The 23,391-nt window shown below is 36.4% G+C and overlaps 1 protein-coding gene across 3 annotated transcripts in view; it reads right to left on the bottom strand.

Annotated features, from left to right (window-relative positions):
- The window catches only part of LOC100649796 (neuronal acetylcholine receptor subunit alpha-7), a 176,403-nt gene that overhangs the window by 24,952 nt on the left and 128,060 nt on the right, over positions 1-23,391 (bottom strand). For all 3 annotated transcript variants that reach the window (XM_012312542.3, XM_048412151.1, XM_003393347.4), the window contains 2 exons: positions 16,413-16,522; positions 365-545 (listed from right to left, as the gene is read on the bottom strand). In XM_012312542.3, coding sequence (XP_012167932.1) covers positions 365-545; positions 16,413-16,522 — 291 coding nt within the window. The remainder of the gene's footprint in view (positions 1-364; positions 546-16,412; positions 16,523-23,391) is intronic.

Raw genomic sequence — 23,391 nt, 5'->3', positions numbered from 1 at the left:
GTTGTATATTTCCAAGCTATTATTTTCAAACGTTTTCAAGTAATAAGACAATATTCAGTTGCAACTACCTTCTCTGATATTATCTTCTCCTAAAGTAATATTCCCTGATATTTTTTCTTAAAAACACATACATAGAAAACACTAGGCAACAACAACAACAAAAAAAAAGAGAATTTCCTAACGTTTTATGTACCACGTGTCGCGTTGAATCGTAAAATATCGTTGTGTACTTAGAAAAATTTTTTTTCCCTCTTAAGAAGTTTGGCATGTCCGAGCTAAGTACCTCGACTATAAAAACGCAAGCGGAAGATTAAAAAGAAACGGATACGTGCTGACCTATTTCCCATGATGCGGTATCCCCTACCTGAAAACCGTCGTACGTCCAGGAGCCGAATTTCATCTCGCAGCGCTGATCATCAAAGGGGAACCATGTAATGTCTATCTTGCAAGTGCTTTTGAATATGCCGGGCGGTACGTATAAGCAGGTCCCATTGTTCTTCACGACGACGTTCGTCGGATAAGTGCCGTCGAAGCCTTCGTCCGCGCTGTAACCAACAGTCGTTATCGTTAAACGGGTTCCGATTAATGTTTCGAACAACGTTTAGCCCTCTCATTAAAATTTTGAAGCAGAAAAGTGTTACGCAAAAGAATTTGTTAATACTGATTACTTAAAACCTGTAATATGGAAATTTTGCTGATAATATTAATTAAATCGCGTAAAAAGATCATGGTGAAAACACCATGAATTAAACACGAATGAAGTTATAGATTTTAATGTAGTATACAAAGACAATCAAAGTTTTCGACTTAGCGTGGTAGTCTGTTGAATTTATCGCAGTTGAAAGTCCCGTGAAATTATGGAGGTTATTGGATAAAAGTCGTGATTAATGATTCGCACGATATTAAAATTTGCACGTAGATTCGTAGACAACTATTTATTTATATACTTCAACATCTTTTCACTAGTGAAATGCAAAGCATAGGAAGAAGAGCCATTTTAACTCTTTTGTCTCTAGCGATCCTTTGCTCTCGGGGCAGGTGTTTCCTAAAATTAAAATATTGAATTACGCCGGATCTAGTTACCAATTCTGTTTCATTGTGCGATCGCTTCATTCTATTTGTTGCAAGCTAAAGAACCCTGAATTCGTTACTTTGTTACTGACGTTAAAATCGCAATGACTAATGCTTGTTATGATGTTCAAAAATGATATTTAATTACGACATTTGAAGTGCAAGCATTTCTCCGAGCACTTGCATAAAATCAAACATCAAAATTTTAATAAAGTTCAGGTAGCTATGTCAAATAATAAATTTAATTTAAGATCTCTTGTATTTAACAGGTATTATTCGCACGAAGTCAAATGAAATTTTTATAAAATGCAGGTAAATGTAGAAAATAATAATTTCAGAGTCCTTCTTCATGCAATTCTATTTATCAAAAGTTATAAGAACTTTTATTGCGCGTATATTTCATTGTTGAACAAGAATCGAGAGTAATTTAATTATCAGAATAGCAGCGTATCTGAAGAATCTTAATGAAACAGGTTGCACATTGAAATATTTAAAGCGAATTGACTTACTCAATCGCTGTCCATCACGTATTATAAATCAATGAATCTCCCAGCCTACTTGTTCTTCCATCTACGGTCAAAAATATAACAGTACGAGAGCGTCTGCCTTGAAACGGTATATATACATTGTAATTAGCAGACAGGCGTGTGATTTATTCGTCGTTTCTGTACGTAGTTATTGAGCGCAATAAATTTATTGCCCATTTAGAAAGCACGGTCATCGAGTGAAGACCGATACCCTTTCCTGGGAAAAAGTACGGGATGATGCATGCAATTAAAAACTTAGTAAAGGTAGGACGTCGCGTGGTATCGGAAAAATGTTATTCGTCAATTAAATTAATTAATCTTGAACGCTCGAATACGAAAGAATTCACATATAAATAATAATCTTGAAATCATAAAGAATCATGGAGAAATATATTATCGTTCTACTCTACGAGCAAAAAAGATACTTCAAACTTCGACAAATAACCTGAAATTTCAAATTTCTAAACGCAATAAATTCTGCTAGACTATCTATATTATATACTATTTTTAACTTTTTTTGACCTACATATTTTGATACAATGTCAAGTTATTAAGCAGTAAATTATTATCGTTAGATTCGCAGTCACTACGGAATGAGTTAATTACAGAAAATTCCCTGTGTTCCGTTGTATCCCAATTGTAATAATATTGTGTCAATCTCGTCTAAAATTCTATATGAATTCGTTACTATTTTAAATCGATACTCTGCCATTTTCTGGAAACAGTTACATTTGTGCTTGATGTTTTGGTTTTAAGCAACACTCTGGATAGATAGAACCATGAAGCAAACTATGACGTTGATCTATCACTAAAATGATCTTCCACTAAAGCTTTTTCTTATGTTAATCTCTTCGATTCTTTCTATTTCCTTATTCGTATTGTTCAAGATACTTATAATAACATCCACGTTTGCTTGAAAACTAACTTAAAAAAAATAATTAATACCCTGTTGTAATTATTATTGGAGAAATTATAGAACACGTGAAGATTTAGTTTCTTCGCATGAAGCTACAGTTTATTAGATAAAGGAAGAGGAATAGAAATACTATTTTTTATTGATCTTTTAAGAAAAAACAAGTCCATACGTCAATGTACATAGTACGTAGATGCAACTAAAGTTCTTGTCAGGGTATCGTATGAGTCGAATTTTGGCAAATTCTCCTCGTCACTTTATAATTTAAAACTTCAAAGCAAAACAATGATTAGGGAGCATTAAACTGAGAATCATCTAACTTGTAGGTTTGATTTCCTTCGCTCTTCCAACTTGCTTCATTTAACCACAATGGCAGCAAATCGGGAATTATTGGAAAGTCAGAGAAAAGATAGATTGCTCATTCGCTATCTTTCTGCATTTTACGCCCAGACCTCCCATTTCCTTCAAATGGTTTTCAACATAGTTGTATCCACAATGCCGAAAGTACATCGACATTTGATTGATCGAAACGTCCATAAAGATGATTGAAATATTTCTGAAAACGTGTTTGCGCTTAAATGAGATCAGATCCATAGAGTAAAAGGAATTCCAATCTTTAAAAGTAAAGATGCTTCTCATAAATTATTTTTTCTTGATGCAGTTACTCCGCCACTATTGGCCTTCCTTTTACTTCTTTTACTTTACCGATGTCTGTTGTAGTTGGCATCGAAAAGACTCATCACAAATAGAAGGCATCTGTTTAAGCGAACGAATTTCGACTTCCTAATTCTAAAGTAGTACACATAGCCAAGTTTGTCAGGACTTTTCATTTTTCACGCGACAGTAAACTCCGTCGATGAATGACAACTCTAAACTTAATCGCCCCGTTCTCATCGCTTAATCCATTCTCTCGTGATCCCGAAAATAGGCATTTCCTCAAAAGTCACGTAACACCCAAAAAAATACGCAAGCATCCCTGCCACTATTTATCCTCGTAATTGCGAGGAATTCGCACGGAAAATTTGTGTCTCCGCACCAGATGGATCTGCGAGAGTCGCTCGAGTACCGTTAATAAACATCGGGAAGCTCTTCGTTGAAGAAGCAACGCAGTGAACCGGTCGTTCTCAATTATTGTTTCTATACTCGACTCGAAGCCCTATGTCTAAGGACGCACAGCAAACAGAGAAATATGATTTTCAATGGGATGCATCGGGGCGATTCCACGGGGCACGGATATAAGGCGGGTGAATGGTATACATAATATACTCCCGCATCCAGGCGACTAAGGATTGGTTGGAAGCCAGCCAGTTGGCCGCAACCCAATCCGTTATTTCATTCTTTTTGAATCCACCCTCTGTACCACCTCGTACTCACTCTACTGCCTTGCCACACCCACTAACACGACTACCATCCTCTCAATCCCCATCATTCTGCCGTTTCACACCACACTGCACTCCCTGTGTGCTTGCACGTTTCTTTCCATCGCATGCTAAATTCGCATAAGCGGCCGTCTCCTTTGACAACGAAAATTAAATTCCCATCGGGAGCCCTCTGAGCCCCAATCTGAGGATGATAATGTGTATGCAGCCTGACGCAATGATATTTACGCGCGTCGACCGCGCTATGAATTAGTATTGATTTGCGTTTAAACCTAGTTCCTGTTAGATGTAACATTCGTTCCTGCAAACAGAGCGGCTCAAACCAGGTGTAAGTACCAATCCGCTCGGTAGAGGCGATTTTGAATTTTAATAGATCGATCTCTCAAACTGCCAGCCTGGTCGAGTGATGAATTCACTAGTGCGGGATAGATCAGCTTCCGGGATCAATTTGTATTTATTTAGGATAGGATGGGTTCGATGTAACATTAAATACGATTAATTGTTCATCCTTTTGATCTTGCCAGTATCTATATACGTTAAGCAGAATCCATTAAACGGGCAGAGAAATGAATCTGAATGGAAGGAAAAATTAAGAAAATTTTAGAATCTGTACCGACAAGCTTAATCGGTAGGAGCTGAACAACGTAACTCGGGTGGCATGCTTTGTATTAATTTTTCAGTTATTCAATCTGTCGATTTTCCGGGTATCGCAATTCCTGCCTGTATGACCCAATTAAAGGTATGGCGCAAGAAGTGGTAGAAACAGTTCTCTTCCGATAGTTAATGTTTCGATTATTAGGTCAGTGGTGTCGATCGATAGAACCTTCGTCTTCGTTTTCATTTTTAACCGAACGTCCTCGATAAAATGCCGCAAATGATATTGGCATACATTAGAGAACATTAACAATTTACCACGATTTCATGCAACCACGACTACGCTCCGATAAAGTTCGACTACATTCGATACATTCTGGTGCTCTGACTCTTGAAAGAAAAGGCAGAGGAAGAAAAGAGAGGAGAAGATTCATTTCATAAAGTTCGTCACGACTGTTCGTGCCAGCATCGTTTCGGCGATCGACAGCTATCGTTCGATACATATACATGCAAAATGCATGAATGCATCCCAGGGCCGTCTGTATTTGTACAAGCCAAGTCCGACCAGATAAATAGTTTCGGTTCATTGGCCTTCAAACCCTTTCCAACGACACTCGAACGGTCTCGTGTATTCGAGGTACACATAGGAGACTGGAAAATCGAAAGGCAAGAGAGATCGTGGTCCGGGTTATAGGTACGGATAGAAAAAGGGCCGACGCTGCACGGGGAGTTGCAATTGGGTTCTTTGTGTCGCGGCATTATTCGCGAGTTTTGCGATCGCCAAAAAAGACAGCTGTGCTCGTAAACGAAACAAGATTAAGTGGAAACGAGTGCAGTTACGCGGAACCCACCAGTGAATCGCATTTCGTTCCATTCATTTTGTGTGAATGAACTTCTCTCGTACAAAATAAGGATGAAACAGAGCCACTTGTGCTTCTTTTCTCGAATTAAATACCAGTTAAAACGATATCGTGCAATGAATAAGTGCTGGCGAGGTAATTCAGAAACAGGATTTTTTAAATTACTATATTACCTTAATCGAAATCGATAATACAAAAGAGAGTTGCAAATACGGTACGTAGATAAAATGAAGAAAAGGAAAAAGTTGAAATTTGGAGTTCTTCTTAAAATTTTAACGGATTCAAGATAAAAGTAGATACGTAAACGATTGTAATAAAACATAGAAGACGAACGATATAAAAAAAGAATCCTTTGTCACATGTTAAAGTGGAAAATTCCTCAAGGCCACGTTTGAGAAACAAAATGTCAAATGCAATACGTTAAACAGTCGACCGAGTTTCGAAACGGTGGAATATTTGTGACGTTTGAAAATCGCTACGTTGGATTTCCCATTTCTCCCAAAGATCTTTGTCGTTGTAGAACATCATTGTGAATTAAATAGCTGTATGCACCAAGACACCATTGTCGATCTGAAATTCTCTGGTGCAACTAAATCTGCAGATATAACTCCATTATTGCACGACATTTGGCAAAGCCACTACTACCAGATAATTCTCGAAAATGTTCTCGGATTCGCCGTATCTACTGAGATTTCTCAGTCGTACCGAATGAAAAGTCACTTTGTACCTTTAGCCAAACTACTTTCCTCTCGTGTTTCTACCTGCTACGTGCTTTGGTGAGGAAAGCCTTTCGATTTTCCTGATATTTCATTACGAGGATTCCGTCGACGTTTGCCTTTTTATAGCGAAGATAATAGAATTGTGTCGTTCGCGAAGAGCTTCATTTTGAAGAAACTGAAAGTACAAAATAAAAGTCGTCTCGATAAATTTCACAGCGTGTTTCATTGCATTTACACGAGTTACCAGATCCGAGAATCGTTCCAAAAGAGATGTATCACAGTTTGAAGGGTACGAAGTTCATGAACAAACTGTTGCAACTTCCTCGACTAAAATAAGCTGAAAAGAGTGGAGCTTAGAGCGAAAGTGTTATCATGAAAGCTGATAGTAGATGATAAAGTGAGCACGTCCTTTCGAAACCGATATTCTTGAGATTTGTTCGACGTACGAAGTACCAAAATACCAAATTGAATGGCAATCTAAAATATTTGGTACATACATCGTCACTTGGTGGTGTACGGCTTTTGTGGTAAAATATTGTACATCGTTAAATTCTAAAAGTAGTCACATTAGAATTCTAAAAGTTTAACCACATTTTTCGACCTATCGGTCGACGAATATCATCTAACTGTTAAAAACAATATATTTTCAATATCTGTCTAAATACCCCTAGCTAATATCACGTAGGCAATAAGACGCGGAAGCCTCTCTCGAGGACCCGTGTCAGGCATCGGTGTTTGCGGCGGTCCGGGCGCCAATAATCCAAACATTCCCCGACATCGAACCATCGATGATCGGTTGGTTTTAGTCAGTCGCCGAGAAAACACCAAGAGGTTCAGACTCGTAACTTCTGTCGACTTCGTTACATTAAACACTTAAGTAAACGAACGCGACTTTTTTAAAGTTATTTAATCCTCTTCCTAAACAAAGTTTTCTTTTTAAATCGGTCATACTTGAATTAAATTCCATCAAAAATTTTCAGGTTTACGGATGTATGTAATCTGAAAGCAATTTGGATACAATCGTAAATGGATAAATTAAAGAGGGGTAGGGATCGATTAAGCGTTCACGTTCATTCGAAACAAATACTACGAAGTTCAGTAGATGGATTATTTAATTTAAGTAGACAGATCGATCGTCTGTTTTACACGAAAGGTCAAGGTTCGAAACGACGATTTTCCAAGGAAGTAGAAGACTAATGGAAACGCTAACGCGTGTCTTATATACATCGATGAACAACTTCTTGAATGAACATCTTGGAAAGAACCTGCCAGTGTGAAAATGTATCGAGTCATGTGGGAATCACTTTGATTAAATACACGACGTTTCGAGGAGGTAAACGTAATAGTAATGTCTAAAGGAACAAGGACGTGGCAGCGGTCCTGTAATTGTCATCACAAGCTGTATACGATAATTTATGAGTAATACACAACAATATACAGAAATATCAACAATATATATATATATATAATGTATAGCACATTCACAATGCGCGCAATGAATTCCATCTGCTCGATTGTATCTGTGATATCCCTGGCACTGTTCATGCTTGAAAACAACTTAATCTTCGTCGAATGGAAAGGGATGAGAGTGGCAAACCGATGGATAGAGGTTGCTAGCATTCGGAATTATACGCTGCCGAATCGCACTTTCCGCCACCAACTACCGATATATTGTCCAACGTCCTGGAAACGATTTCTCAATACCTAATTACTGGAAAGTCATGCGGCCATGCCTAGCCAAACTGATTTAGGCCTCAATAAGCTGTGCCCGCTGCGGTCGAAACCTGGCCTCTTTCCTTTGGATCTGGTTGGCTGCATTCCACTGAAAACGGTAATTGAAGTGCTCCTAAACATTGCCGTAACCCCGTGTGGCTAAGTGCTATTTACAGTTCGGCACGCCTTGTCAGACGTTTGATGACAGGAAATTTATGGAAGCCTGAGGGAATCTCTAGTTTCGAGGACACCCAATGGAACAGAGAAATTTATGACAAGTCTAAGGTTTTCGTGTAAGACATTGTCATAATTGTGGCGAACTATAATGTGCGATGCTCGCTTATATTTCGATGCATGCAATAAAATTGGCATATATATATATATATATGCATGTAATGTAATTATGTGGTGTGCAATGTAATCTTCAATAAAAGAATTTTTCATTTATAAAAATTTGTACATTCTACTGATGGACACGTAATGTTGCGTTATAAAAAAATAGAAAGAAACGAAACGAAAAAAGCACATGCGACAGTGGTAAGTATGGAGTAAATAAAGGACTCGAACTTTAGATAGGAAGGTGAAACCACCATGGCAGTTGACGATTAGTAGCCAAAGCAGAACGAAATTTCGGGCCAGAAATTTGGGTGACCGCATATCGATTAGCGTGGCAATCGAAACACTATAAAAGTTCAGACATCGAGGTACCAGAGGTTTGATGTTCATTACGTATCCGCAAACAGGACAGTAGGACAGTACGGTTAAAGGAAAAATCGGAGGACGAGGCCCAACATGGACCGAAGAGGGATCCAGGGGTAGGATTTAATCTGCTTTGGCTTGAATTTCAAAATACGCGATGGCTAATGCATATTGCCTTTGGCTTCGTTCCAAGTTTCCTATGCAGTCGAACCTCCAGCAGTAGTACTTTCCTTCCCTTCTCGTTTCCCGTCTGATCTCTCGCTCTGTCTTCCTATACTACCAAACGATTCAACCCCACGATCTCTATCCTCGTCGCGAATGTAAACTCATTTTGTCATACATTAAGCGGGCGTATGCTGCTAACTCTTGACCTTTTCGTACCATCGTGACATTCTCGCGTTCCTTCAAACGATATTTATGCCATATTAATCGGATATCTCCTTTATATGCGCCTGCACACGAGTGTCATTCTGGACCGAACACTGTTTGTGACGGTGGCCTAATATCCAGTCGGTGACACCGGTCCGACCGATGTCGGAAGTCGGTCGTCCCAAATGAAATTCTACCCATAGATGTTCACTTGTTCACGGTTACTCCCTGGATCGCAAAGTTTGCATCAGTTTTAAACCTAATATAGATCATGTTCGATCTATCAGGTTCGACTTTCGAGAGGATGCGTATATTGGATATCGACAACTAGTTCGATGGATGTATATTAGTTTTCGAAAAATATTCTGTGCTCTCAGTTTTATGTTATATTTCGTAACTTTGCAAAAACTTTAAGATAAAACTGTGGTTTTTGCATATATAAGACTAAAAACAGCGGATTTTCTTCGATGCCTAACATCCTACACTGATAACGAATTAAGGGGTTCCACGTTTCAAAAAAAGCTACTTTGTTCTTTTTCTGTTTTTACGCTTCACGTAGTGCTATTTTTTTTTAAATTAAAATGTGTTATCAAATCATTTTTAATCGTAACTTTCTGAGAACATTTGTATTTAAAAACTAAGTCTACAATGAATACAAATCGATAGTTCATCTATAGATAATTTTTTTATCGAATAGAATTTGATTTATAATTGGTTAATTGATTGCTGAGTGTGGAATAGTGATTATAGAGGTTGTGCAAAAATTCGATTAACAATGATTGAATTGTCCTACCGGAACAGCTGAAACAGTTTTAATGTGTTTAGGATCATTTGTTCCGACCGGAAAACGATCGGTAATAGTCTCATCAGAGAACATTCTCATCCGGAAAATGCTTGTAATTGCATTTTTGCACCCTATGTACTCTACATATACATCGCAGGAATATCGCAGGAATAATCCTCAATGGAATTTTATATTCTACTTCATCGCATAACGCCACTGAATTTGCTAAGAAATTTATTTAATTTCGATATTTTATGCTCCAAATAATGGCCCAAAAGTTCAAGTATATAGGAATGTTATATTGTTAGTTTGTAGGAAACAGTATGATTAACCCGTTTGCACTCACACGAAATCGAATATAATATCCCGTTTTACGTATTCGTTACTCACTACTTCTACGACACTACAACACAAGGATCTTCACTCGACAACGATAAATTCAACTCTGACTCTCTCAACTCCCGTTACGTTTTCCACGCTCACTTTTCCTCTAACATCCCTTGGTAACGCTCACAACATTCTTTGACAACGTTAACATATCTTGACAACGCTAATAAACAACCACCCCTCACGCCACGTCCTTCCCTGATGTCACACTATCCCACAAGTATAAGAAACTGATTGCAAAAAACCATGCGGAATTAATCTGACTCAATTAACTTGGACATTAAAAAAATTTATCACGAAAGCTTCGCCCTGAATTGCGTCTAAACCAATAAGCGTTCAGAGTATTTATTACAATATAAGAATAGTATGACTGTTTTTTAAAGGATGCAAGAAATAAATCCCAAGAAATATATCCCTTGTAATAACTTCATAATTACCTAGTCACAAAGTTTTTAATTTTCTTCAATGAATTAAAGCTTTTAATCCATTCGTCCGAAGATTAAAAGAAACTTTTCGCTGAATGTATGTTATTACCTCCCTATTTTATATCACGATTCTATTTCCTTGTTTAATACTCCAATTTTAGATAAATAGTGAGATTCTACTGTTATAAAAATCACGATTATGTTGATAAATCAATGTTCGATAAGACAGAAAACAGTAAGAATCTTTTACTGATCTATACAAATGAAAATTTATCATTGTGCGAAGATTATCCAACGGAATGAAACCCCTGAAGTCAATAAATCCCGTGACTCATTAATTTCTCTTTCTCTACTCGTGTTTACCAAAGTTGCCCGTGGCCTAATTAATGAATCTCGCACTGCTCTCTGAACACAAAAGACAGCATCGTCAAACATTGGATTTGCATTGGGTGGCAGAATGAAAGTAGAGCAAAAGTCGTCTAGCACTCGCTATGTGGGGTGCCAATTAACAGGATCAACGAATAATTGATTAACCAAGTTGGTTGTTATTTCATAAACTTCGCTATACGTGATATATTTTAATAAGAAATATGTTATAAATAGATATCCGTGAATTAATTTCCAACCCTATTGAGTTAATTTCCAAATGAATAACGATAGAGAATCTTTGAAAATGAATGCAATTTCGAAGCACGTTTCTCAAATATGATTTGCCGAGACGTGTTAGTTCGTGGCAGAAATGCAGGAACTATTTGCTTTGCCCTTAATCCCTGATGACTGAAGGAACGCAAATCTGTGTGCACGGATTGTACGACTTCCGATGCGCGAGCGCGAACGACGAAGAATAATTGAATCTAAAATAGCAAACAGTTAAGCGTAGTTAAATTAGAAAGACGTCCTAATAAATTTTCACAATTATCGCGAATGGCGATGAACATACAAATAAGAACAAAATTGCTATACTGTTATTCGGCTAAAACAGAAGAAATTACAACAGAGATAAATGGAATGAAAAAAAGGCTCGTGTAAAGATCGAGGTTGGTAATTAACGGAAAGAGTATTTATGAAAATGCATAATTTCGAAACCGTTTCAAATATATGCGGGAAATATAGCGACGGTAAACACTCGTTTATTTGCTAGGCTGTGCACTCGTGAATTAAAAGTCATCGATCGAAAATGTTTATTCGAATGGAAATTAGATGGGACGCTATGCAAATATGCAAATAGTCTGTTTATATTAACCTACATTATGTCGTATGATGTAATTCATATAATCGAAATATCGTAAAAATTTTCATTTCCACGCGGCTACTGAAGATATTGTATCGCGACCAAAAATTAAATCTCTTTTGTTGAACACCTCGTATATATTGAACGATATGCCAGTTGGCTGACGATTTATTCAGCGAAATTACCAATGGCAGCAGATTCTAGAACCGCGAACGATAACGTACGTCTGCACGTGCGGCACGTATGCTCCGATCAGTAGTGTGCGGTAACCATCGATTCCAACTAAAATACGCTGGAAAATTTGGTCACGTTACCCTGACTGAACAGTGACAATTTTATTTTCGTTTTGCTTATAAATTTGTCGCCGCGTCGCCTAAATGAAAATATTGATGTGTGAAGTAGAGTTATAGAGCGATACTTGCTACGTGAGCAAGCTGTTTTACTGCTTTCTTCTACAATGAAATTATGTTTCTGGTGCATCGAACGCATATTGACTAGAGGTACTGAACTTTCCTTGCATTTCTTTTAGCTAATTTATTAAATCGTAACATGCAAAATGTTCGCTGGTACTGTGATATAAAGGAGAGATGTTGCTAGAGCCCGGTGAAGTGGATAATATTTATAAAACCACAAACGATAAGTTACATGCTCACGTAAGTGTACCGTGAGCTGATGCTTTTCAATGGAACGAGGATTTATTGCAAATTGTGTTGCAAAAAATATCGTTTATTTTCCAGTTCCAAAGAAAATTACTTTATGCTATTGTACTTGGCACACAGCGGGGGTAGCCTTCGCTGATATCTTTAATGACGCAATGACATAATTGACGATCATGCAGATTTAAATCTGCTTTAATTAATTACAGAGATAAACAGTGACGCTCTGCTACTGGTATGAAAAAATGTTTGCTAAAATATTGTAGCGGTTAATAAAATGAAATAAAAGATTATTAAAAATCTGAGAACACCCTAATTTAAAAATTAGGTTAAGGATATATGTTAATATACTATCAATCAAAAGTTAATAAACAGTACGATTTTTAGAGGTTTAGGCATGAATATAATAAGGTTTGCCTGTATGTTAAAAACTTGATCGTTCGCCCTATCCTCGACTATACTACTCCGTCCGATACATCAAATTACTGTTCAGAAAATGCCACGAATACAGAACAAATGAACTCTGATAAAACTGACAGCATAGAAGGTAGTAACGGTAGTGGATAGCTGCTAGTTGCCAAAATGTTAAAATCGTTTCAAAAGGAAGCGTGGCACGCGGGATACGGAAACAATACAACGAAAAAGCATGAGAAAATCCGGCGACTGCGTAGAAAAGTAGTTTCGACGTGCGGTTACGATTCTCCTGGAAGCGAAGCTGGCTAGATCCGTTGCTTTTAATGCGCCTTAAACTAAACTTTTTGATTCGACAAATACAATGCCGACCCGAAGCCGATACATTACCTACTTAAAAATAATAGGGGCCGCAAGCGTTTTCCGACAATATATTTCCGTGCGGGGGGAGATACTTTTCCTGATTCCCTTTAAATGGTGGCGGTGGCTTTGTTTTTAATGCGACTGACCCACTTGGCCCAACGTCCCACTTTTGCCCCACATACCAGCCACCACGAACTTCTGATAGTTCAGAATCTAGATCGTTCTTAGCGGATTGACTGTCTCGATAAACTTTTTTTTTTCTCCTTCCCTGACGCGTTTTTCCGACAGATTCGAGGTGAAAAAGTCGCGTAAAAGAGGGGGTAAACTGTCGTGTCACCGTTTACTTTACGAAATTTGTGATTTTTATTTCGAAAGCGCGTTTGATCCATCGAGGGTAAACGTTGAACTAGCGCAATATTTTCGGTTCAGTCAACTTTAATTACTAAAAATTGCTTTTTGACGTTACGATTATGAAAATGAGTTTCAACAATTTAGAAGAAGTAAGATATTTTCTTTTCCCTCTTGTTTCTCTAATTTTGTCAGTTTGATTGTTTAACAATTTCTTAATTACGTATTGATCGGGCCTTTATCAATTTCGCGATCTAATGACGAGCATTGTTCGCAGTAAGTCGGTAGAAACAACTCTGCTATTCATCGCAAACAAAACTATAAGAGAGAACATTTCATCCCATTTCCCTCGCTCAACCAGTTTCTTCTAATATATCTATTCCAGATTCAGTGTCGCGCACAGAAGTACAACGTAATAGACGAGAACGTCTAGTTTAGTTGTTGGTTGGGTGAAAAGTGGAACACACGAGAAACGAGACGTGACGAAGCGACAAAGCCGCTAATTGATCGATCCTCAACGCGATTCAACCGTGCATCATCTTCGAGAGTGACCTCACGATCGGCATTGGAATTACAAGCGCACCAAGATTAATATTGGTCTCTGCGTTTGAGGCCAATTGTACCAGCGGAAGTTGGCCAGCAACCATTCACTTTAAATGTATGGCGTCTACCACTACCCATTCCGTTCGAAATGTATTGTTAAATATCGCTCTGAAATTAATAGTTTTGTGCGGTAAACGACACCGGCATTTCCAAATAAACTCTGTCGCGTTGAAATGCATGTTACAACTATTGTAAATACGTAATATATTCATTAGCGTGGTTCCGGTGTAAAGGCTGGTTCAAATTCATGAAAAAACATAACATTAACGATAAATGTTCCTCTGCTTTCGACAAATTTCATTATCGATTGAAAATTTGTAATTATTCACTAGTTTCTATTCTGTTGTTATAGTTTTCGTTGTAAATTAATGAAAAATTTATGACTACTGCGTAAATAACTTTGAAAACATCTGTAATTTTTTTTCTGGTATCATAAAAATTGTCGGAGTTAATTGAGTGAAGAGTTCAAAAATTCGAAATTATCCAAAAAGGCATCTTTGAGGGATCTTTCTTGTTTTCTCCAAGATTTCAGGCAGTATGTAACTCTTTTTCGAGGGATTCTTCAACGGAGTAAAGTAAAAATTTCCTGCAATTAGGTAGAATATGTTCCTTACGTGTGGTCAATTAAAGCGATGCCGTATACTGAATTTCATAGGTTTTGCGGAACATTTAATAGATCGACGACATCGACAACGCTTTCTAAAAATGAAACTAACCTGGCGCGATATTACGTAGACACCAGTTTAATATCGGTTCTGCTGTAGAAACGTAATTATGTGTTGAGAACTCGTAAACATGTGGTAGCGCGTTAAATAATGCACAGAAAATAGTGGAATGTCCACATCGATGCAATTAAAGCTGCATTCGTAGTAATGAAGGCGATTAACAATTATTGCCATGTTACTATGGTCAGTTAGTAATGGCATGCCCTGTAGGTAATCATAACATAGCTTGCTGCTGATCATTAATTTGTGTTCACTAATGTCGTTAAATTGAAAAATTTCATTGAAACTTTTATAAAATAATTCCGGGTTGTTTTTTTCAACGACCGTATGTATTTAATATCTAGCAATAAGACTAATATCTATTTGAACTCAGCATCTGACAGAAGATCATAACAAACAATCTTTCAATATCGTTAAATACATAACAGAATATCTCAATGAACAAGAACGCTATGAACTTCCCGAACAATCCAATATCTGTCACGATCGTTTATCAAATGAGACATCAAATAATATTTCAACGTCAAAATTAATGTTTCAATCCAGAGACCATATCACTTCGTTATCGTGCTATACTTAAAAAAGTTAATCCTGTAACCGAGCTTAAGAAGACGATTTATTTGCAACGAAGCTTTTTCAATTTTGTCATGTATATTGGACGTTGGATTAACAACCGGGCAAACCGATCGATTAGTTAATCTATTGACACATTACAGAATTCTATCGTAATTCTATATTCATGCTACGTAAGATCAATTACGAAAACATGCTTACATAATCAATATTTCCAGTTTACATATACTAATAGCATACCGGTAACATACAGTGTAGCCCTTTAAATATGGTAAGAAATTTGGCGTAAGTATCAACACGTGAACGTGTGTATGCAAAATATCATTGACTTTACGTGGAGGAGAAACGTAATCGTTTCTGGATCAAGTGAAAGAGGAATTGACATACAGGAATCGTTGAATCGTTTTTATCGAGTTTACTAAAATTTTTGGTAGACGGCTAGAAATTGCGAGCACAGAGGCTGACAATAATATTTCGCGAGGGGAACGATATTTTTTTGGAAAACTTAATTGTCTGGAAATTCTACACGAGTATTCAACATATCTCGTCTAACGGTTTCGTGACTGGTTTATTTTTTAACAAATCTTAACAATATATATTATGCGTTTTTGTTTAAAAGCAAAGCTCTTGTAAATAATAACGATCATTATTTAAGAAAAATCTGCCAAAGATTCTATTTCATTAGTTATTGTATAGAAAAGTATTCAAGTAGAATATTTTTGATGTCAATCTCAGACATGATGAAAATTGAATGACAGAACAGAATTCTTATTCCGTTGAATTGAAGTGACCGGAAATAATATTTCTTTTATTTTATTCACTTCGCTCATTCATGAAACCAATTTATTGGTTTATTGAAAAATCAATGAATACAGTAATATTTTATTATAATCATTTCATGAATATGCGTATATCATGTTTGTATATTTTAACATAAAAATAAGAAAAACTTACGTAAGGTCCACGAAAGAAATTGCCCAAACTATTGTTAGTTATGAGCATGCACGATATAAAGTAGATTGTTTCATGAATATTAAACAGATGAAGGCAGCGTTAAATTACCTGTTATACATGAGAACGTCAGGCTTCCAAAGTCTATGTGGTGGAATCCTGAGGTCTCTCACTCCCCCGTAATCCGACGTATTCCATCTCATGTTCACATCGTTCCATTCCTGTAATTGAAAAATTTTATTTTAAAACATCCCTTGAAAATTTTCAATCAAGTCGAACCACTGATTTCATATAATCTACTGTTCGACCCTTCACTTAATCATTAGTCTACATTATTGATCCTATAAGTAGGATATATGTATACCTCGATATTTTTACTAAATTAATTTTTACTTTTAGATTCGCTCACTTTTTAATTTGGTTCAAAAAGGTACGAAATTAATTTACACGTAAAATGTATCGCAGTAAAATTTGTTTTCTCTCCTTAAGTTATTATTAAATTATTATTTTGTTAATACACGAAGCAAAAGTTCAATACTTTATTGCATTTCAGATTTTTTTGTAATATTAAAGGAAACATGAAAAAACGCCGAAATGTTACGTAAAATGCATTTTAAAAATGCAGGTGCCTACTACTCGTAACTTCGTTTAACAGTTTAGTAACTTGCTCTCTTCGCATAGACCATGCACTGTCAATTCTACGGTGCTAATATCTTTCACGGCAGAGTTTTCGTGGAAACTTTCTAGACTTTCGCTTAGAGTTAGCTTAACTTTGCGGAAAATACGAGGCGATTTGGTAAATTGCAAACTTTTGGCGGGATTCTTCATTTTGCTATTTCCAATTTTCCTTGGCCAAGACAAGTAAAGATGCAAAGAACTAATCGATAGGGCTAGCAATATACTTTTCCATACATTATGATATTTTAGTAATAGTATATATATATGCACACTGACGCCTTCATGTACTTTAGATTCTATTTTAGATTCCTATTTTAGATTCTAGATTTGTCAATTTTCTTTCATAATCTACCATTTTTCGGAATAGTATAGGCTGATTTATAATTTTTATAAAACATACTAATCTAATAAAATACCATTCCGTACAAAATGAACATCCCCTTCCCTTCTAAAACGTTTATTCCGATTAATAATGATAAATGGTTATATGTATTTCAAATTGAACCATTCTTCGTCATTTACAGATACGTATTTTTCGCGAATAATTAAATATTCCGAATCGCGTATAATTAAACGAAAAAATCAAACGTGAAATAATTAAAGCGTATTAGGGTAAGGGTATTAAAGCGAAAGGAGATATCGTCGTTAATATGATGAACATGGAGTAAGGAACGAATGGATGAATTCTAACGGTGAGTAGAGTCGTCACTCGTCGAATACTTGTCCACAGGAATGCTCGATCTGTTTCGTGTAGGCCATTAGATTCACACCCATTAGTCACCAACTCCCGATTGATTAGCCACTGATGGAGTACACTGGCGGATAATTAATAATGGCTACTGTGTCCGATGGTTTACGTGGCACGCATAGGTCGTTTATTATATATCCATTTCTACGCACGGATGTGAAAGCTCGACATACAGAATCAGCCTCTTGTTTGTTATAATGAAACTGGTTCATAACTCACCGGACCAGCATAAAATTTCCTTTTGCGCTCAGATTTTGAGGTCTCTACATGATACGAATGAAGGGAAGTAATCAAATATGGCAATAATGAAGTACAAGATGATTCTATTGTTATCCATATTTATTGTTCATATTTAGATCTGAAATAAAAGCAGCTTATAATAAATATATACACATTACATCAAAAATTCATTATACGTTTAAGAGATAATACTATCCTCATCGTACAATATCTGTCCTAATAATATTTTCACGTCTCATTTAGTTTATAAGACAATATTGAGAGTCAATATTGCTTTCTCTTAGAAAGGATCCGTTACTTACGGTAGATATTACAAAGCACTGTATTCGCTATTCGTGAGAAAACTGAAGAGACTCGTTCCTTTAAAAAGAGACGAATGCTGGCAATCTCGTCGCATGGTTGGCATACAACGAAAATACATTTTCTAAGAGCGTCAGTATTCTACGACAATAGGAATAGAAGAGGTAATCGAATAAAAGATCGCGAAACAAAAACTGGAAAGAGTTTCCCTAAAATGATTCTTGATGCACTCAACGTTAAGTGAGAAATCTACCTATTCTCCAGCCTAGTCTGAACATTTTTTAGTTTTGAAGTTAAGCAATCAATCTCACCAACTGAAATTTTCTTCGACAAACTAATCAATCTCTCCAAATTCAACTTATTTCGATTTCAACCCAGCTCATTTGTACAAATTTCGTGATTTTGCCGTGTATCAAAAACTCATATTGCTATAACTATTTATAAGATTGAAATCTTATATTAAATATCCATTTGAATGCCTTAAATTTTTTACCCACCTCGTATCAAAAAATATTTATTTCGTACACAATACATATGTATTTCAATGGAAGAAAAGAAATTCTTCGTATGTTACAACCTAACATATATACAGAATATATATATATATAAATGTATGATATCCTTCGCCAAGAGACGAATATATATACGAATATATATACGAATCTATATTACGAATATATCGTATCTATATTATCATATCTATATATATATATCGTATCTATATATATATATATATATATATATATATATATATGTAGTATCGTGGGTAAAAGAGCCTAAGATATCGGCCGAACCATAAACAATGTCGCGAAAGCCGCGGCATCGTCGGGTCCATCAATGTGTCGTCGGTCCTTTCAAGTGAATAGTTTTGTGGAAAAGGTCTGCGTGACCCTGGCCACGGGCGTTTGCGGAACACGTGCGTGATGGAGCGGGAAAAGACAAAGGGATGCTAAAGACAGTGTTAGTCAGTTGAGAAGTCGTACAGCATTAGTTGAGAAGCGAGAGTGAGCGAGTGCAGAAGCTGGAGAGTGTGAATCGGGAAGTCGAGAGCCGAGTATGATAATAAAACGTGCGACGATATTGTAATCAGTTCGTTGTTTTGAAAATTATTTGTTAAACCAAAACATCATTACTTGTCCTTCCTCTAAGATTATATATAAATATATATATAAAAGAGAAGTATGCCAAGATGGATACATTAAATAAATCATTCGTTCATGGAAAAATTTCAAGCGAGGAAAACACAACACATGTTATACCAAACATTATATTATCATATAAAGTTTCGTCTCTTGGCGAAGGATATCATACATTTTCCTTACAACGTTCCATAAAATACCATTTCATTGGTCCACATATCACTGATATTTGCAGACAATTCCGTATGTAAATTCTATAGCGAAGATAAGAAAAGGAGGGAAAATTCAAAATGCACGTGCCACGAATTAAGCGATATAAATGCAGCGACGCACACGCAAATGTCGAGTTTAATGATTTCCATGTCCAATTCTCTCGAAGAATAATTCCCGAATTTGCCCCAATTTTCCCTCTTTTGGAAGTGCAGCACGATTCCCGCCCTTGCAATATCCATAAACATAAAACTGAGTCGTCTCTTGGATTCAAATCGCATCATGACTGTTTTCTACTGTTTTATATTCGTTTCACTGTCAATCGGTGTCCGAGCCGGCAACCTAATTAAAATGCTTGACCGACTTTGATCGAATGTACCGAATTCGCCATAGGAAGAGCGAAAAACAAGTTAATAGTACCCGTAAGATTCCATTTAATGTAATCGTAATTTGACCAAACCGTACAGAGTGGAAATCGTCGAAAGACCTTTGACTTCTGAGGACGAATCGTAAATTCCACCTTCGGATTTTCATCTCGCCTTCTTCCTTTCTCTCGATCGCGACACAGATTCCGTTGTTGACATTACACGAAAATCTTCTAGAGGATTCTACAGCACGTCCGCGCTAAATTTGTCGAGCGGGGAATCTTGACAATTTCAATTATCGCTCCTTCGAATCCGGACTATTCCGATCGCTGTCCCGTTGGTACGCGAATGCGATCAACAGATTTGTCAGAGGACCTGATCTACGACGTCACATCGGTATACCGCTTTGTCTTCCGTTTTGCTTTTGTCTTCTTCCCTGGAAAGTTTGTGCAATAGGTCAAGAAGACTGCACGTTAATGCATTTGCTGCTACTAAAACACGGCTATCCTATTCCTGAAACTGCGATTTTCTTTTATTAGAAATACGTCAAAGTTATTACTTATGGAGAAGTATGTAAAAGACAAGTTCGCTGAGCAAAAGGCAATGGATTTTCTACCTCCAGGATAGGTCTTTCTTCGAAGCATGTATCATTGAATAATGAATACTTGATAAAATACCGCACCCAGGAAGCTTACAGAATGTATTAATGCTAATATACTACGGCTATTAATAATAACAGCCGCTCGTGTGACATGTACTAGCAGATAAATTGTGCTAAAAATTCGGCGAAAATCTTCGAGTCTCCAGAAGAGTCGTACATAGTTAAAATTCACGGGACATTAAGCGTTCCTTCCTTCTAATTTGTGTAACGTTGTGCTCTTTCTGCAATTCCTTCGAATTCGCGATCTTAAAGCCCGCCGCCGTTCCTAGCACCAATAAAAGTTGAACTATTCAACGAACTGTAACTAACTAGCTGTACTATATTTTCACTTGATTTAACTTCTGGCCGATTAGTAGCTTGTGCACGCTGGTTGTCTTCCAAACTCGTCGATCGAAGACTGACCAAAACTTGACTTAGACTCTTAGTGATTGCACGTGCAGGCTACAGAAGTCGAACCGACTACTAATGGCTCTTTCGATCTTCTATGATGAGAAACGTTAAACGATGTTAACGAATACATTGAGCGAATCGCGAATCGAAGGCAGAAACCGCTTAAAACCTTTGCTAGCTTTAAGATTTGAACGTTTGATGGGGCGTTTCGAGTATAAACTCGCAAGGCTGATTATTCGGATTCACCCTTGGAATTGGGGCAGCAGTTTCAAACTATCCGAGAAGTTCATTTAAAGTGCTGCGGGCAGGATTTTTTTGCATTTTTCACGGAGTATAAAGATACTACCTTTTCTGAATTACCTTCGAAAGCATTAACTGTTTAACGGTACGGTCTATTTCTTGCTGATGTATAAAAAAAAATCTCTGGAACATTCCGAATTTCGTTTTACCGTCTTTTAAATAGTTTTTAAGATTTCTTTTTTTTCTGCCCTCTCTCCACTTTTCTTTTTTTATTTTTGTTGCTTCTCTTATTTTAAGTACTGCGGGATGTTAAAACCATAATTTACAACATCTGAGGATATTAAATGAAGATGAAATGTCCTGAGAATTTCGTTGCGCAGTCTCTTCAGAAAGAAACCGGATCGCTGGTTTCGCAACTAATTTTAAGTCTCCATTCTCTTCGCTGAAGGACGTAATTAGAGCGTTTCCCAAAGTTCGTCCAAACGCGAAGAGTAGAGAGCGGCTGAACAGATGATGAGAAGATTATGTTGGAATATAAAGTCGTTAAGATACTTCAGACCTTTCTTCGCTTCTGATTGGATTTCTTCTATAAAATTTATGAAATCTATGTATTCTGATTCCATGGCGCAAAGACTACGTCAACAATGACCATATCAATTTATTCAAACTTGTAATTTGTAATATTCCATAAAAATAATCGTAATAAAAATAATTAAATCGTAATTAAAAATAATTTTAAGTAAATTGATTATTTTCTCGACCTCAAAGATTCTGCGTTACTCTGAAAATGCTTGTCCCGGAAATACATATCGTCGGTTTCACAGACATACTTCAATTTCCTCGGATGAGTGACCTAATTAAACCATGCCACCAAGTTCATCACAAGACACATGGGATTGAATCGAGGGTGGTAACGAAGATGGAAAAAAAGATACCATCGGTAGATCGAAAGAGATCATCGAGGGAAAAAGAATGTGCGAAAGCTAATTGATTCTACTCGCCTTTGTTCAAGATACGGATATTTTAAAGCTATTATGAATGTTCGTTGCCTCATTGTAAATGTTTCTATCCTTTATCATTGTTATCATTACCCGTATATGAAACAGAAATAAAAGATTATCTAACGAATAAAGCGATTCTTAATGAGCTGATTAATATTTCCCAATTTCTGGAGCATGTTAAATACAACAATCTACGTGATACAACCGTTTCGATATGTATAATCGTTCATGAAAATGATCGTTTAATCATCGGTTCTTGATAATGTACATATGCATCGCCTATCGGTTTAATTGTGCTTTACAAGCTGATGCATACACACCATTGATCGTGTAGTATCGAAAATGTAACGGCCAATGCATAATTTTGTTTTTCCCCAAAATGAAATCCATCGTAACTGAAAAGCATCGAACTCTATTTTATTAATGCAAACAAGGGACGCGTGATTCAGTCGTTTTTTCATTGAAGCTCAATTAAACCGCCACGAGCTGAAAAATCTGTTCATTGTTATCTCGAGAACAAGTCGATGAAGCTACGTAACCGTCTCGATGAGATGAAAAAGATCAAAAGATAAGAGATAAAGCTAGGTATGGATAAACAATCATAATACATACATACATATATTTGCTGAGAAATTTATATCATCAGATTGTAAAATACTCCCGAATAAAGATCTTCGAATAATAGCTACGTAATTATTGAGTAATAACTTTACTTCTGCACTTCTTTCATTTATTTTATTACTTATTTTGTTACTTCGCAGTAACAAAATATGTTTCCATCTCTGTAACGGTGCAATGTTTAATATGTATGGTAGTACTCTTTGAAAATTCATATCCCGTTGATAATCACGTATCATTGTTTAACATCATGCTTTGAAACGCGTGTATTTTTCAGCTGGCTTATTCTGTTCTACTAATGGCAACATACTTTTTCATTTATATAGTAAAACTTTATTTCGTTTTATTACTTTTATACATAGCAAGCAATATTCTTGTATATACATATCTTTGGAAGGAAATATTTTATGTTTAAGTTTCCATACTACTTTAAAATTTTATGTAACCCGTAGCGAATCTAATTCCATATTAAAGCAGTGAATAATTCTACATAATAACAT

This window comes from Bombus terrestris, chromosome 14, assembly GCF_910591885.1.
Source record: "Bombus terrestris chromosome 14, iyBomTerr1.2, whole genome shotgun sequence".
Taxonomy (NCBI): Eukaryota; Metazoa; Arthropoda; class Insecta; order Hymenoptera; family Apidae; genus Bombus; species Bombus terrestris.
This window is presented reverse-complemented; position numbering and strand designations above follow the sequence as displayed.